Source organism: Theropithecus gelada, chromosome X, assembly GCF_003255815.1.
Source record: "Theropithecus gelada isolate Dixy chromosome X, Tgel_1.0, whole genome shotgun sequence".
Classification (NCBI taxonomy): domain Eukaryota; kingdom Metazoa; phylum Chordata; class Mammalia; order Primates; family Cercopithecidae; genus Theropithecus; species Theropithecus gelada.
In genome coordinates, this window is record NC_037689.1 from 83,615,495 (window position 1) to 83,633,196 (window position 17,702).

Consider the following 17,702-nt stretch of genomic DNA (forward strand, 5'->3'; position numbering starts at 1 on the left):
CTCCTACCTGGCATCCCCTCCGGGCCGCAGGGAGCGGAGCGGCCAGGCCCACCTCTGCGAAGCCCTCCTCCAGGCCGAAGCGGAGGCGGAGCCCAAGCCCGTGGCCAAGCCGGGGCCCTTGGAGAACTTGCGGGCCCTCTCCATAGCTCCTCTGTTTCTCCCCCGGCCGCCTACCCTTCCGGCTCCACTGCTGCCTGCCCGCCAGCCTCCCGGGCCCCACCCTGCAAACCTGTCCCCCGGAACCCCGGCCGGCCCGACCAGTTCCAGGCCCCGCGCAGCCGCCGCCGCCGCCGCCGCCGCCAGCGGGGCGGGGCGGGGCCGTTGCCGGCGAGGCCACCGGGCCGGTCAGAGTCCCGCCAGCCTCACCGGCTGAACTACTTTCTTCCCTAATTTGAAATGGTTGCAGCAGAGCGGGCTGCAACTATCTCAGGGCAGGAAACTCCGCTGCCCTCACCTCCTCAGCCCCCTAAACACTCCACCCCATCGTTTCTTTATCTGCACTTTTGGACCGGGGCCACTCACTCGGCACTCCCCCTGATGGTAGAACTTGTCCCTGCAGCCACTTCTGTCCCTCTCTAGGTCCCCAAGGCCTGAGAGAGGGCCTCGGACCCCAAAGCCGGGAGTGATGAGGGTCTTACCCTCTTCTTTTCCATACTACAAGGAGCCTGTGGCCGGCCAGAAACGGAGAAACGGATTCCTCCCCTCCCCAATTTCTGGGTAGATTGAATGGGATGTTGAGTGGGGGGAGTTGGTCTTACCTGGTGAAGTCCTCCTCAGCCAGCATGTGCCTGGGAATAGGAGAGTAGCGGGTGGGGGGAACCTGAGGAGGAGCAGGGTAGCTGACCTTGCTCTCCACAGCCCCGAGATAACCCAGGCTGGAATTATGGCTTATGTGGTTGTCAGCCAAGGCAGTAAAAGCTGGAATCAAGAAAGGGAGACAAAAGTTCAGAGACTGGTCGAGGCAGGTACCCCAAACTCCTCCAAGGACTTTCCCCCACACCCCACTTCAGGTGCAAAAGAGACCCAGGGATGCTGATTCCTCAGGCCGCACCTCCCCACTCCATCCACCCGCCACCCAGGGTTCCTCCTCCGCAGTCCCTTTCTAAATCCTTGGCTCACTCCTGTGAGTCTTAGAAAGAGCTGAAGTCAAGGCAGTCTACAAAGAAAGGCATGACTAGAGGTGTGACTAATAATAATCCCTCACATCTCTATAGCCTAATACAGTTTTCCAAGGGCTTTCTCATCCATGATCTCATTTGATCCTTGCAGCAGTCCTATGAGGAAGGCAGCACATACATCATTAGCTCCTTTTTGCCAAAGAGGAAACAAAAAACAGGTGAAAGGGACTTGTCTAAGGGCACCCAGCTCTAAGGGACAGAGCTGGGGGCCGGGCACGGTGGTTCACGCCTGTAATCCCAGCACTTTGGGAGTCCGAGGCGGGCGGATCACGAGGTCAGGAGATTGAGACCATCCTGGCCAACATGGAGAAACCCCGTCTCTACTAAAAATACAAAAAATTAGCCAGGCGTGGTGGCAGGCGCCTGTAGTCCCAGCTACTCGGGAGGCTAAGGCAGGAGAATTGCTTGAACCTGGGAGGCGGAGGTTGCAGTGAGCCAAGATCGTGCCACTGCACTCCACCCTGGCAACAGAGCGAGACTCTGTCTCAAATAAACAAACAAAAAAACAAAGACAGACCTGGGATCCGGACTCACTTCTGTGCACTATCCTCTGCAGCTTCTCTTTTTCCTCTTTTTAAAATTCACTGTCCATAGAAGTTGTCAAAAATTGCCAATGCTGACTCTATGGCAAGTCTTCACGGTGGGGCACTGAGTAAAGTTTTCAATTAATAATAATGGCACCTCAGATAAACCTTATTGGCTGCTACAGTGCCACCACTGAGCAAAGCTGCTTGGCCTGTCTTAACAAGGGGTATGAACTTCTTTCCCTCCAGAAACCAGGGGACAGAGCTTTAGGCCAGGGACAGGGGCTGATGAGTACGTACTGCTGGCGTAGTCAGGGGGAGCGTACATGTCGTTGAGGTGGAGGCTGCCTGGCTTGGCCACCTTCAAATACACCATATCAGATGTGTTCTTCAGTGAGGCCACAGCTTCCTCGTGCCTCACATCCTGCAGATTGGTGTTGTTCACCTAGAAGACGAGAGGCCTCAGGCTGGGACTTGGGAGAAGGAGAGGCTTCTCCAGGGAACCCGAGGGATGCCTTTTCAGTGAAATTCAACAGCATGCTAACAGAGGCCCAAGTATAGCGCTGTGAGGAGCAGAGGCAGGAAGTAGGGGATAGGGCAAGACCCTGGCCACAGAAAGAAGTAGGGCCTTTGTATCTGGGCAAACACAACACAGATGATAACTCTTGAAATTCCCCCATGATGCCTCATCCCTGAGTGAGGTTTAGGCAGAGTGAGGGGTACTGGAGCTCCTCCTCCCTACCCTACCATTTGGGCATCCCCGTGAAGTCTGTCTCACCGCCAGCAGCCGGTCCCCGATCTGTAGGCGTCCATCCTTCTGAGCAGCACCCCCCTCAATGATCTTGGTGATGTAGATGCTGTTGTCTCCTGGGATGTGCTGGTTGCCAATACCCCCAGCAATGCTGAAACCCAGGCCTGAGTGGAAGCCAGCAGGGGGTAGGAGAGGCCCACAAGGAGAGGTTAAAGTGTTGTCGATCCCAAATCCAAGCCCCCTCCCCCAGCCAACCCACTGGCCCCACAGGAGCTCCCTCCGGGGGATCCAAACACTAAGCTGCCATCCCCAGATGAGTAAGGGTGAGGCCTGAGGTCAAAAAAGTAGGCTGTGAGTTGGAACAGGGGGAGTCAGGCAAGGAGTAAGGCCATTCCCTTCCAATTCCCTGTGGGGCCAGATGGGATCTGGGGCCTAGGGCTCTGGCTGGAGCACAGGAACCTGGAGGGCCGCACCTTTGGGCCCTTTGAGCAGGTTGACCTCCATGATGGTCTCAGGTGGAGGCTGTCGTCTCCGCACCACCAATCGCACCACAGGGCCTGCCTCCTTCAGTGCCTCCACCGCCCGGCTGTGTACCACCTCCGACACGTCCACCTCATTCACCCGCAGCACACAGTCATTCACCCTGTGGGGGAAGCCCGAGACGCATGACACTGTGCCCCCACCCCTCCACTCCCTCTCCCGCTTCCTCCCACTTCTCTGTCCTCCCCTCCTCTGCCCTCCCACCCTGCCCTCAGATCTAATGGAAGGGTCATCCTGCCAGGCAGGCTTTCCTCCCCTCATCTCTATCCTGTCCTTGCCACCCACAACCCTGCTTCCAGGCCATCTCACCCCAGCCTCCCATCCATGGCAGCTGCTCCACCAGGGATAATCTTGGTAATAAAGATGCCAGGGTCATCAGGGACATGGGGATTGTCGATGCCACCTGCAATACTGAAGCCCAGGCCAGAGTTGCCCTGCAGAAGTGGGAAGAAAGGCACAGTCTGTTCTCTCTGAGGGCAAAAAAGAGAGTTCTGGGTACCCCATCTCCCCTTATGTCCCAGAGCTAGTTCTCCAGGTCTCAGAAGGGGCCATGGAAGGCTGGGCACATTTGTCAGAAACCCAGCCTCTGCTGACCATTCTGGGAAACCCATCCCCTCCCCAATACCCCAGGCCTCAGTGAACAAGGTCAATTAATATTTGCTAGTGAGTTGATTGATTGATGCAGTGAAGCGGCCTCTGAGGGCCGCTGTTTCTCCATCCTCTTAATGCAGGTCCCCCCATGGGTCTTGAAACCATGATTCGGGGGTCTCCCCTCTCCTGGCTCCAACCCTCTCCTTCCCTTTCCGCTTTTCCCCACTGGCAGACTCACCCGCTCAAGTACAATTTCCTCGTATTTGAACATGCCATCGCTGCCATTCACCTAGGGGGAGACACAGGCAATTCCCTCAGTGCCCCCTGCCCTTCCAGTCATCTGCCCCTTGGTCAATCTGCCTCCTCCCCTACTCCCACAATGTAGAAGAGCCCAAGTGCACCCCAGGTCACCTCTTGGCCACAGATGAGGACAGGCTAACCCAGAAGAGGCCACTCCCCACTCACCCCCCACCCCTGCTTTGCTTCCAACCATATCAGGCCAAACCCAGCGGCTCATTTAGCCCAGATCAATTGTCTGAGACTGAGCCAGCCAGTGATGCACTCACCGACAGGCTGGGCTTCAGTGCCTCGGGGTTCACTAGGAGGAGTGCAGGGCTGGCCTAAGGGGGATGGCAGAGATGGAGCATGGCGGGCAAACCATGCCACACCCAGTGTCCATAGGGGATACCCAGTGGCCTAGACAGATAACCCTTCCCCTTCTGAACCACAGTTCTCCCTGACTGGGGGATCATAGACTCCCACTGTGCCCGAACTGGAAGGACAGCAGACATCATCTTGTCCTATCCCCTTCATGTGACAGTAGGTGACACGGAGGCCCAGAGAGGACATGGGATGTGCCTAAGGGCACACTGGGAGTTAGCGGCAGAGCAATGGGATCTCTAGGTGTTCTTTTGATTACAGTAAGCTCTTAAGGCCCTTGATGTTTTGGTCACTCATCCCCATACCCCAGCAGAGCTCATGGGAGAAAGGACAGTTGCCCCACTTTGGAGCACCTCGTGAGTCTTCACTCTATACCTCCTTCTTGGACTCCAGGAACCCAATTCCTCAAATAGGCAGAAGGAGTCAAAGTCCTAATCCATTTTCTACCAAAGGATTTTTGGCCCTGAGCCCTTCGTGTTTCTCAGCAGAAAGGGTGAGGGTGGGAGCTGGTCAGGAGTCAGAGACAAAGCCAAGGGTGGGACTGGAGCAAGGTAAACAAGATTCCCCATGAGGGAGAAGTTGGTGACCCACAGACTGACTGGCAGCAGAGTCCGTGGTCTTCAATATGCAGTAGCCATGCAAGAAGAGGCAAGGGAAGAGGTCAGAAACACAGGGGTGATTTGGCCAACCCACAGAGATGGCCTCCCAGACAGGACATGTGTGTATCCATTTGTCAAGTGAAAATGTGATTCTGGACATACAAGCAGCACCTGCCTGCTAGCTCTCACTCTTACCTCCAAGAATGGAAAAGCCCTCTTGCCTGTCTCCCCAGGTATCCTGGCACCCCTCCCCCACCTTTCTCTGGCTATGTTGTCCCTTCCCTGACCTCTGGCCTCCTCCTCAGAAGCGGGGAGCTGGAAACCAGGGTGGGGGCTCCTCCACATGTCCTGCTCTGCTTCCCCCATCCCACCTCCACCCCACACAGCTTTGGCTTCAAGAAGCAGAGAGGAGGAGAGGGGGAGAGGACTAGCTTGTCATGCCTCCACCATTTCTGGGCTGGCCCTACAGCTGTGGGAGTTGGTGGGAGGACTCCAGCTGCAGCCTTACCCTGGTCTGTGACCCCAGGAAGAAGAACTGAAGGCTCTTTAGAGACCCGAAACCAATACAGCTGCCTTAAGTACCATGCAACAGACACAAGCAAAAGGACACCCATGTGGCTCTTGTGTGCATTTGGTGTACCATGTGTGCCCACATGTGACAAGCCAGGCCTCAAGCCCAGCCCAAGTGGTACCCAGAGGCTTCCCGTTCCCAGTGGTACACCCTCTAGCTCCCACCCCTACTCAGGGACCTTGTTCTCAGGGCCAAGAGCCATCCAGGGATCAGCCCTGGCAAAGAAACCTTGGCCAATTGGCCCAGCCTGGGATTGCCACCTGTCTCCCAGCCAGGCAGGACAAGCATAAGAGGGTGTTTGCAAGGGAAAGGCCTCCAGGACAGAGGGGGCAAAGGAGAGAGAGGGACTCGCTGGAAAGGGTAAGAGGCCAAGGCAAGGGATGTGGGGAAGCAGTAAGTGTGGACAGACAGAAGGCCAGAACCGAGGGCTCTTCTCCCCAGGAAGTCCCCACCTTTGCCTCTGAGTGAGAGCACATCCTATCCCCAGAGGGCAGAGGCAGCCAGAACGGTCACCAGCTTGGGGAAGTCATCACCTGCCCTCAACAGCAAAGCCTCCTCTTCCTCTCTCCCCATCCTAGGAGCTGCAGAGCCAGATAACCAGACAGGCCCTCCGCCTTGCGTGCCAGGGACCTGGCTCTGCCAGCCCAGCCTCCATTTTGCTGCTTCTCCCACAGATGCTCCTTCCATTTTCTAAGCTGGCAGTTTAGGCTGGGAGTGGAAGCCGGAGTTGTGCCCAGCACCCAGGGGCTCCCAAGCTGTGCCAAGTCAAGGCTGGGGGGGCTAAGCCCTCTCACATCTGGAGGTACCCAAGGGGGACATGCCCCACTGGGGCCAGTCCCTGCACCAGGGCAGCTGCCCCTTGCCGGCTCCAGGCACCATGCCTGCTCTAGAGCAAGGAAGCTTGCTTCAGTTCCTTCAGATCTCCCCCCCGCCCGCCACCCCACCCCGGCACACACACTTCAGAGCTGCTTGGACAAAAGAGTCTGTCCTTCTCAGCAGCCTCTCAGCCTTGCTTGGGACGTGTCTCTCGCCTCCTTCCTCTCCCCTCCCTTGCCTGTCAATCGCCTCTCACCAGAGACAACACACAGACACACACACACACACACACACACACACCAGGCACACGCGTGCACACTCTTGCAGCCACATGCTCACACACATATACATGTAGCCACACACACAAACACAGCCATCCCTGCAGCCTCCTCTACAGAGACCTCTCCACATTCAGAGTGACATCTCCACACATCCATGTGCACATCCACACACAAAGGGACTGGGACGGAGAGGGACTCATGGCATCGAGGGATGAAGCTCAGTGAGCCAGGCACATGGGCTCCTCCACACGGATTCCCGGCAGCTCCACTGTCTTCCTCCACACACCCCAACATACATACACACACATATGTCCCCCCTACGCAGAGCACCATGCCCCCTCCTCCCCTCCTGTGGAGACACACACCACACACAGCCCCCGCAGAACCTCCCGCCCCCTGCCAGACACAGAGACACTGCCAAACCCCCACAGAGACAAACCCAATTCCCCCACACAGGAAAATGTGCCCCTCCGCCATGCCCTTACCCCCTGACACACACGGCTCCTCCCAATCTCCTTCTAATGGAGACCCCCAAACAGACACACACAGGGAACCACACATTTCCCACCACCTCTCTTTGCCCAGCTGCAATGCTAGGGCTCGGGGTCCACAGGCTTGGAGCCCCAGCGACCCCTACTGCATCCCAGGCCTCTAGGCCCCCACTCTCCAGCCCTCCTGGGTTGCCCCACCGCTCCCCCCGCCGCTGGTCCATACCTGCTCATACCAGTCCCGGTTGGTACAGGTGCACTCTGGCCACCAGCTGGGGCCGCTGCCGTTGAGTTTGGGGGTGCTCTTGCCCGGGACTGGCTTAGGAGGCACCGGCCCCACATCCCGGCCGGTGGGGATGAGCTTGGCCTTGGTGCGAGGGGTGGGGGTGGCCCCCGCCTGCGAGGGCAAGGTCTGCGAGCTGTAGCCCCCATAACCCGCGCTGGCGCCGTTGCCCCCACCTGGCCCGTAGGGGTCGGGGACCTGCCAGTCCCCGTAGCCCGGAGGCTCGAGGCGCCGCAGGGCGGCCAGGCGGGTCACCTCATAGCACTCAGGGCACTTACAGCAGTGCTGGTGCTTGTGCATGGCACTGCCCCCCGCGGCTCGGACCCCCCAGCCGACGCCGGTTTCCACGCCGCCGCCACCGCCGCCGCCACCGCCGCCGCCGCCGGGCTCCCGGGCACACTCACACTGCTCGGACCAAGAAGCGGGGGGCACCCGTGGGGGCGCCCGGGCTGAGCGGGGCCTGGGGCCGGGCGGGCGTCCCGGGGCCTCAGCCCCCACGCTGCCCCGCACCCACGGCTCCCCCTCCAGCACTGGCGGCTCCGTGTCGCCGGTCGTGGCTCCTGGGCCGAGGCCCAGCGGCAAAGAAGAAGCGGGAGCTCAAGCAGAGACTGGGTGCTGTGAGGACCGCTTCTGCTCTGGTCCCCAGGATGGATCTGAGTGGAGTCAAGAGCATCTCTCCCTGGCTCCCTTCTCAGTTGATTCCAGCCAATCAGCGCGCAGAGGCAGGCAGCGGCAGCGGCAGCGGTAGGAATGCTAAACAGCGGCTCCTTAAAGGAACAGAGGCAGTGGCGCCCCCAGGCTCAGCCCCAGCTCCCCCAGTCTCTAGGGAACTGTTGGCCCTAAGGTGGAGGCAGAGGACGTGGGCCACCAGAGAGCTCAGGCACCCGATCTTGTGCCCTTATATCGCCAATTTTAGCCTGTCCTCTGCCCACTCCACCCCATCCCACTTCCAAGAGGGAGTTGCAGGAAGATGCTCAATGGGTCCCCAGGCTTGCTCTGAGCTGGGGCCACCAGAAGTAAAGACGAGGTAGCAGGATGGACAGAAGGGACGTTGGAGCAGAGTGAGGGAGGTGCTTTCTCTTACAGGGGACCAAGGAAGAAAGCAGCATATGAGGCCCGCTGTCCTGTCAATACCTCCTCCACAAGACTATTGTTCTATCTCTAGGCCCTGAAATTACTGTGACCTCACACTTGACCTTCTACCATCACCAGTAAGGAACTCAACCCTAGAACAGGGATTAACACAAAGCTCTAAGTCCTTGTCCCTGGCCCACAAACCCCTATCTCCTCCACTCCACCCCTGCATGGTTATGATGGGGGAAGGAACTTCAGGATATCAAGATGAGAGTCCAGGAGAGGTGAAAAGGTAAGAAGGGATTTGAAGGAGAGAAACCCTTCTGTGGGTCTGGAATTGAGCTTAGGAATACTTGTCCAAGGACATCTCCTTACCTTCTCCTGGCTCAGCTTGTCGGGGGAATGGAGGAAGGATGACGTACATGAAAGACTATCTTTTTTGCAGTTCTTGTTTTGTTTTTAGCTACCAATTATTGGGTCTTTACAATGTCCTAAGTGCATAACATGCAAACCCAAATCCTACCAAGCTGATGCTATTATTATCTTCATTTTACCAATGAGAAATTGAGGCTCAAAGATATTAACACAGCTAGGTAACACAGCTGGAAGTGACAGAATCAGGATGCAAATCCTGATTATTTGACTCCAGAGTCCATGCTGTGAACCACTCTAGTACGACAGGTCTATTCTAAGTTCTCCTGCAGAATTTACATCTCAGTTCAATTCAGCAAATATTCATTGAGCACCTACTCCATGCAAGACCTTGACCTAGGTATTAGGGATACAGAGATTCTTTTCTTTTCTTTTCTTTTTCTTTTTCTTTCTTTCTTTCTTTTTTTTTTTTGAGACGGATTCTCATTCTGTCACCCAGGCCGGAGTGCAGTGGTGTAATCTCAGTTCATTGCAACCGCAGCTTCCCAGGTTCAAACGATTCTCCTGCCTCAGCCTCCTGAGTAGCCAGGACTACAGGCTCCTGCCACCATGCCCGGCTAATTTTTGTATTTTCTTTGTAGAGACAGGGTTTCATCATGTTGGCCAGGCTGGTTTCGAACTCCCGACGTCAAGTGATCCACCCACCTTGGCCTCCCAAAGCGCTGGGATTACAGGTGTGATCCACCATGCCCGGCCCTCAGAGATTCACTCTTAATTCAACAAATATGCATGGAACACTTGCTATGTGCCAGACACTGTTGTAGGATTTGGGGATATAGCAGCAAACAAAATAAAACAGAACAAACAGAACAAATCCCTGCCCTTGGGGAGCTTACCGCCTAGTGAGAGGACACAGACAAAAATAAACACAATAAATAAGTGAATTATGTAGTACAATAGGTCCTCATTTAATGTTGTTGGTAGATCCTTGGAAACTGTGACTAACTGAAACAACACATAACAAAACCAATTTTACCATAGGCTAATTAATATAAACAAGAGCTAAGTTCCTATGGCATATTTCTGGTCACAAAACATCACCAAGCTTCTAAATAAAGACCCAAAACACTTCTGATATTAAACATTGAAATAAATATGAGCTATGCACACATATAGAAAGATTAATGAAAATAAGTAAATAATTACCTAATTTTTGGTGAACCAGTGAGTGACAGCAGTGGAAGTGGTGGTGGGTTGAACCAAGGAATAAATGTATGCAAAGTGAAAATTGTAAGGAGCACCTCCCTACCACCATGCAGTTCAAAAGCAAACAATCACGAATATGATGGACTCGATGAGCACTTTCTTACCTCATAGTTTATTGTGCATTTGTATGATTATCAACTACTTTACACATTTTTATTTTACAATACTTTGTATTCATCCATCCATCCATCTATCCATCCTTCCATGCATCCATCCATCCATTCATTCATTTTTCAATCTGCTTATTTCAGTTCAGGGTCAAGGGTGGCCAGAGCCTATCACAGCAGCTCAAGGTACAGGGCAGGAACCAATCTTGGACAGGATGCCATTCCATCACAGGGTGCACTCACATACACACCCACACTCACTCACACTGGGACAATTTAGACATGCCAATTCACCTAACGTGCACTGGGATGTGGGAGGAAGCGCAGTACCCTGGAATACCCGGAGAAAACCCACACATACATGGGGAGAGTGTGCAAACTCCACACAGACAGTGGCTCTGGCCAGGAATCGTTTTAGTTTTTTTTTTTTTTTTTTTTCCCCTCATCAATGTTATAACAAAATGATGTTGAAGAAAACAACATTATTCAAAGACCTGCTGTGTATATGGTGATAAGTGCCATGGAAAAAAGAAAAAGTAGAGCCCAGTAAGACGGATTGGGAAAGGTAGGGGAGGATACCAAGTTGTGATTTTTTTTCAAGTTTTTTGCCCCCACAGTTTAATATGAAAGTTTTCAAACATACAGAAAAATTCAAAGAATTTTACAGTGAACACCCAATTACCCACCGCCCAGGATTCTCATTAACATTTTGCTATGCTTGCTTTATCATATATCTATCCTCCACATATCCTCTCCAACATTTTTTAAAATGAAAATTTACAAACATACTAAAATATTGGAAGAATAATACGGTGGGCACCACTGTATGTCTTCCTTATCAAGTCAACAATTTGACTTGTTTTGACTTGTTATATTTGCTCTATCTATGTATCTATGTATCTATCCATCTATCTATATTTTTTGAACAGTAGGTGTTGCTCACTCACTCAGGCTAGAGTGCAGGGGTGTGATCATGGCTCACTGCAACCTCAAACTCCTGGGCTCAAGCAATCCTCCCACCTCAGCCTCACAAGTGGCTGGGACTACAGGTGTGTGCCACCATGCCCAGCTAATGCTCTATCTATCTATCTATCTATCTATCTATCTATCTATCTATCTGTCTATCTATCTATCCCTTTTTCTGAACCATTTACATGTAAGTTTCGTTACATGTAAATGGTTCCATTATTCATCTGTAAGTTTTGATAACTTCCTTTAGCCATTCTTTGTTTGCTGGCAAGAAATTCTCTTAGCTTTCCTTTGAGAATGTCTTGATTTCCCCCTCATTTCTGAGGGATATTTTCACCAGATATAGCAGGCTGGAGTGCAGTGGTGTGACCATAGTTCACTGCAGCCTCGAAACTCCTGGCCTGAAAGTGATCCTCCTGTCTCAGTCTCCCAAGCAGGCTCCTGAGTAGGTGGGACTACAGGTGCACACCACGCCTGGTTAATTTTTTTATTTTTAGTAGAGACGAGGTCTCATTATGTTACCCAGGCTGGTCTCAAACTCCTGGCCTTGGGTAATCTTCCCGCCTTGGCCTCCCAAAGTATTGGAATTACAGGTATTAGCCACTGTGCCTGGCCACATTTGAATTCCTTTTCCTCTGTAGGTAAGGTGCTGTTTCTCTCTTGCTGCTTTCAAGTTTCCCATCTTTAGTTTTCAGAAGTTTGATTATAGTGTGCCTTGGGGTGAATTTGAGTTTCTCCTATTTGGGGTTTGTTCAACTTCTTGAACCTGTTCATTTATGTCTTTTTCCAAATTTTCAGCCATTATTTCTTGAGTAATTTTTTTTAGCCCCATGCTCTTTCTCTTCCTCTTCCACATCTCCAATTACGTAAATGTTAAGTCCTTTGTTATAGTCCCAAGCATCCCTAAGACTCTGCTCATTTTTTTTTTCTTTGAGACTGGGTTTCATTTTGTCACCCAAGCTAGACTGCAGTGGCACAATCACAGCTTACTACAGCCCTGATCTCCGAAGCTCAGGTGATCCTCCCACTTCAGCCTCCTGAGTAGCTGGGACTACAGGTGTGCATCACCACATCCAGCTAATTTTTGTATTTTTAGTAGAGACAGGGTTTCGCCATGTTGCCCAAGCTGGTCTTGAACTCCTGGGCTCAAGTGATCTGCCCATCTCAGCCTCCCAAAGTGCTGAGATTACAGGCATGAGCCACTGTGCCCAACTCTGTTCATTTCTTTTTAAGTCTATTATTTTCTCATTGTTGTTCAGATCGGGTAATTTCTAATGTTCTATCTTTATGTTCACTGATTCTTTTCTCTGTCCTCTCCATTCTCCTTTTGAGCTCATCTACTGAGTTTTTTAGTTTGGTTATTATAGTTTGTTCTAAAGTTTTATTTGATTCTTCATTATATCTCTTATTTATTTGCCAAGACTTGCTATTTTTTAAATTTGTTTTAACCTTGTTTGTAATTGCTCATAGATTGCTCATAGAAGCATTTTTTTTTTTCTGTTGGCCACTTTAGAATCTTTGTCAGATAGTTGAAATCTTTCTCTCTCTCATTCAAATTGAAGGTCTCCTGGTTCTTGGTATAATGAGTGAATTTTTTTTTTTTTTTTTAAAGACACAGGGTCTCACTACATTGCCCAAGTTGACCTTGAACTCCTGGGCTCAAGTGATTCTCCCAACTCAGCCTCCTGAGTAACTGGGACTATAGGTGCTGGGCTTAGATATGGAGTGATTTTTATTGCATCCTGGGAATTTCTGGATATTATAGTATGAGACTCTGGATTTCATTTACATCTTTTGTTTTTGGTAGGCTTCTTCTGACACCATTTTCATCAGAGGAAAGGGCCACTGCCTGGTTACTGACAGGTAGAGGTTCAAGTTCAATTTCCTTCCTTGGCCTTGGTTGATAGGTGTAGTGGGGGCTTCTCCTTTTTACCATGCAGGGGTAAAAATTCCAGCTCCCTACTAGGCCTCCACTGATGCCTCCCTAGCTGGAAGGGGCAGAAGTGCCTTTTTACTGTTCCCCAGGTGGGCTTCCACTAACACCACAGTCAGGAGGTAGAGAGATTTTGGGAGGGGAGGAGAGGGAGGCTAGTGGCCTCACTAAACGATATGTTGTGGTGAAAGTCCTGACTCACCACCAGGCCTCCTCTGACACTGACACCACCCAACAGGAAGGGGGTCTTGTTATCCCTTGGGGATGGAAGTTTAGGCTGTATACTCAGCCTTCTCTGACACTACCCCAGAGTACGGGGGAGCCTGGCCAGAGTGAAACTCTGGGTTATCTACTTGGCCTTTGCTGGCTTGGGTGCAGCTACAGTTTTTTTTTTTTTTTTTTTTTTTTTTTCTGTGGTGTGTGGTTGCAGTGGGTGGTTACTGTCTAAGAGTTTTCTGTCTGGCCAAACTCCATTTCCTGGTCTTATGGCTAGAGAGAACAGGCCAGTTATTGGTGTTTACATTTTTTTTTGTCTGTGCCCATTGGCATTTCCAGGCTGCTGGCTTCTCCAGTACCTGGTCTGGAATATTTGATGCAACAAGAAAACCCAGGGAACTCATCACCTCGAGTTCAGGTCACTGGGGTTCCTAGTTAGTCTGCCCCCTTCCTCTTCTTTCATAGTCTTCTTATGTTTGTCTTATATATAATGTCCAGAGTTTTAGCTGTACTTAGTGTGAGGAATAGGGAGAGGTGTGTCTATTCTAACTGGGTCCATCTTTTTTTAAAAATTAACTACATCAAGTTTTTGAAGAGTGCCAGTCAGTTGTTTTGGATTTGTCTTTTTCCTCATGGTGTCATTTATCTCGTTCCTTTATACAGTACTCCCCCTCTTATTCATGGTTTTAACTTTCCATAGTTTCAGTTACCCATGGTCAACTGCAGTCTGAAAATATTAAATGGAAAGTTCCAGAAATAAACTTTTTATAAGTTTTAAATTGTATGCCGTTATGTAATGAAATCTTGTGCTGTCCTGCTCCATCTCACCCAGGATGTGAATCATCCCTTTGTCCAGTGTATCCACACTGCATACACTACACACCTATAAGTCACTTAGTAGCCATCTTGGTTATCACTTCAGAAAAATACAGTATACATAGGGTTTGGTACTATCTGCTGTTTCAGGCATCCACTGGGGATCTTGGAACATATTACCCATGGATAAAGGAGGACTACTATACCCTGTATTTACTGTAAACTGGAAATTAAAATAGAGGGAATCTTAAATAGGTTGGTCAGGGTAGGCTTCACCAAAAACGTGGTATTTGAGCAAAGAATTGAGGAAGGTGAGGAAGTGAGCCATGCAGAAGAGTAAACCTGGCAAGGAGAGACCAGTGCAAAGGTCCTGGGTAAGGAGTGCAAAGGTCTTGGTAAGGAGTGCATCTGGCTTGCTCAAGGAACAGCAAGGAGAATCAAGTGGCTTTAATAGAGAGTAAGGAGGGGAGAATGCCAGGAGACGAGATCAGAGATTTAATAAGGGACTAGATTGTGTAGGACCTTGTAGACCAATGTAAAGATTTTGGCTTTCCTCTCAGAGAGATGGAGTGCCATTGGAGGGTTTTGTGCAGAGAACTGGCATGATGTGACTTGGGTTTAGCAGGATTGGTATAGCTTCTTTGCGGAGAATAGGCCATGGGGCGAGGGTGGAAGCAGTGAGACTAGTCAGGCAGCTGCTGAAATGATCCAGCTGAGAGGTGGTTGTGCCTTGGACCAGCATAGTAGCACCAGAGATGATGAGAAGTGGTTGGATTCTGGGTGTATGTTGAAGGGAGAGCTGAAAGGATTTGCTGACAGATTGGATACAAGGTGTGGTTCCAAGGATTTTTTGCCAGGACAACTGGAGATGTGAAATTGCCATCAATTGAGATAAGGACAGTTTTAGGAGGGGTCATTTTTTGGGGAAAAGGTCAGCTGTTCAGAAATGAGCATGTTGAGTTTGGGATGCTTATTAGATATCCAATTGGAGATGAACACAGGCCCTGTTACCAAGGTGCTCAAAATGAGAGAAATGGAAATATGGAAGCAGATCATTACCATACCCGTGAAAAGTGGTATTTCAGGAGGGTGTATAGAAAAGCAAGTTATCAGTTCTGCTTGTTGGGGGGAAGGGGACTTAAGAAAAGTTTCACAAAGGAGATGATATTTTCAGTTTGGTCCCAAAGGGTGACTAGGCGTTCATTAGGCAGAAAAAAGAAATGTATTGTTTTCTGTACTCCTAGAACTGGCACACAGTGATTGCTCAATCAGACCCAATCCAGTCACTATTTTTGTGTTTGGACATTACTTAACCTCTCTGAGACTTGGTATTGTAATCTGTGAAAAGGAAATAATCACAGTGTTCTTGTGAGGGTTGAATGTAGAACACTTAGCACACTGCGTGGTACATAGTGGGTTAGTGTTAATTATGGTCAAATGAATGAATGAATATCTTCCTTAATGACCAAATCTAGGCTGGGCTGATAACCCAGGAGCCTAGTCTTTTATATGATTAACAGTTTGTCAATAGAGATTGCTAGACTCCTTTCAACCTCTGAACTGCTCTGATTGAAAAATAAGCATTGATAAGCCTCGATTGAATGGAGAGGGTCAAACTGCCCTCCTCAGGCCCCTTCCTTATCCCCTTTTTTGTCCTATCCCCTTTAACAGGTTCCTTCCTCCCTTCCTCCCACCCTCCCTCTCTCTTCATTTTTTAATGATTGTGAGCAAAATCCCTTCAGATTCATAGTGAGCTTCTCCTCATTCCATAGGCTCCCTGCCGCTCAGACTGGACTGGGTTGACAAGGCTGGGAGGAGGTCAGCCACACTGAGACACTGTGACACTTAACTAGGGAACCCCCCTCCCAACTGCCAGGGCTCCAGTCTGAGACCCCAGGGAGACAGTCGCCCCCTACGGACCAAAAGCAGCCCCACACCGCTGCAGGCAGCTCTGGTTGCTAGGCAACCAGGCGATGGAGGACTTCAGGAAGGGATTTTCAAGCAGAGAGACCATTTCTCTCCCCTTCCACCGCCTCTCCTGCTCCTTCAGCAAATAGACGGGGTTGAGACCGCGGTCCGCTGCTGTCCGATAAACTGGACTCATTCTTGAAAATAGAGCTTCACTGGGTGACCTCCATTTTGTGTGTGGTGAAACGATCTCTCTTGCCCCAAATGTGGTTTCATCTGGGGGCTGGAGACTCGGGTCGCTGAAGGTGGAAGTTTCTGATTTGCAAGGAGAGGAGGAGCATTGTTGTGGGTGTGCACCCTTAGTCAATGGGAATTCTAGCAAACTGAGCTTGCGTGGGAATAATTTTGATCAGTCCATCAAGATTTCCTCACGATTCCCAATGTATACATTAGGAAACTCTTACGTTAGCCCATTAAAATAAAAAGGTCCATTGGAATGACAATATATAAAGGATCATTCATACCTCATTGGGGACAAGTTTTCCGTGGCTTTCATGAATACGGTTTCTCTCCAGACAAGGGAGAGATCATGAGGTCTGTGAATCCCTGTGAGTAGGGACAGAGCCCAACAAAATGGAAAGAAATAAAAAGAATGGCGGGGTTGGGGGTGTGGTAAGCACAGAATCTGGCAGCTTCTGAGCTCTGTGTCTGGTTTGGGGATCCTCAGCTCTGTGCCCCCTGTGTTAGGACCATGCTGAAGCACTCCATCCTTATGAAGGCTGTGAGGGACCAGAAATCCATAGCTTTTCCTTCTAGTAACCTAGCATTCTGGCCCAGGAGTGGGCCCAGGCAGGCCAAGGCCATGACCAAAACAATCTTTCCACTTGGGACGCATCTCTTCCTTCTCAGCTAGTACGACAGAAGCTTGATTGTGGCAGAGCCCCAAGCCATGGCAAGCTTAGGGGAGAGCTGTGCCCAGGAGTCTCCTCGTGGGCTTTCCCTCCAGAGTTCCAAGGTAGAGATACCAGGGTGAGGTAACTGGCAGCCAGAGAGCATCTGGCCCAGCCACTGCTCAGTCCACATCTCCACAGGGCATGGTGGCAGGGGACGCTTCTTGCTCTCTGTGTTTCCAAACTGATCTGGGTCGGGGCTGTGCTCCTGCTCTATTAATAGCCCCCTAGCCCAGCCTGCTAGCCCCAAACCCGGATGCCAGGAGCGGTGAGTCAGCAGCTAAAAATAACGAAGAGCAACTACATCCGAACCCCAATGAGCAGCTCCCTCGGGTCCTCCGCCCTTAAGTTTTTGTCAGTGTCAGAATCCAGCCCAGGGCCTATAGGTTAAGCCGCTATAGCTGTCCAGTTCTCCTGGGAAGAGAGTGAGGATTTCCCGTAGCAGGCTCAAGGTTGCGTACCCAAGGCTAGGGGCTAGGAGAAAGGGGTTAGAGGCTGGGGCTGGGTGCTGTCGTTCCGGTTGGGGGGCCAGACGCTGAGGTTAGAGGACCACAGCTGAGAGTGTGAGAGCTGAGAGGTTGGGGCTGCAGGGATGGAGTTGCTGGAGGTCTTCAAGGTGAGGTTGGGAGGTGAGGGGAGGAAGAGACTGGGAGATTGGGAAGGGACATTAAAGTAGGGATGGGGGAGGAGGTACGTGCTGAGAGGTGACAGCCGGGCAGTACCAGGCCGACTGGGGGCCCTAGAGCTAAGGCTGGTAGCCAGTCTGACAGAGGGGGTATGGATCGGGAACCGGGAAAAGTAAGGGAACG

At 51.2% G+C, this 17,702-nt stretch overlaps 1 protein-coding gene and 1 pseudogene across 5 annotated transcripts in view; both read right to left on the bottom strand.

The window, feature by feature from the left end:
* Nucleotides 1-7,925, bottom strand: part of DLG3 (discs large MAGUK scaffold protein 3) — a 57,093-nt gene extending 49,168 nt beyond the window's left edge. For 2 of the 5 annotated variants that reach the window (XM_025372826.1, XM_025372824.1), the window contains exons 1-7: nt 7,226-7,925; nt 3,823-3,873; nt 3,303-3,427; nt 2,927-3,096; nt 2,481-2,617; nt 2,003-2,147; nt 759-918 (exon numbers count right to left, since the gene is read on the bottom strand). In XM_025372826.1, the coding sequence (XP_025228611.1) occupies nt 759-918; nt 2,003-2,147; nt 2,481-2,617; nt 2,927-3,096; nt 3,303-3,427; nt 3,823-3,873; nt 7,226-7,582 (1,145 nt within the window). In that variant the 5' untranslated portion in view covers nt 7,583-7,925. Of the gene's footprint in view, nt 1-7; nt 467-758; nt 919-2,002; nt 2,148-2,480; nt 2,618-2,926; nt 3,097-3,302; nt 3,428-3,822; nt 3,874-4,150; nt 4,205-7,225 lie in introns of those variants that run through there. The other 3 variants (XM_025372825.1, XM_025372827.1, XM_025372828.1) reach the window with 3 other exon arrangements.
* Nucleotides 1,746-1,907, bottom strand: LOC112616806 (annotated as a pseudogene).
* Nucleotides 7,926-17,702: the final 9,777 nt, after the last annotated feature.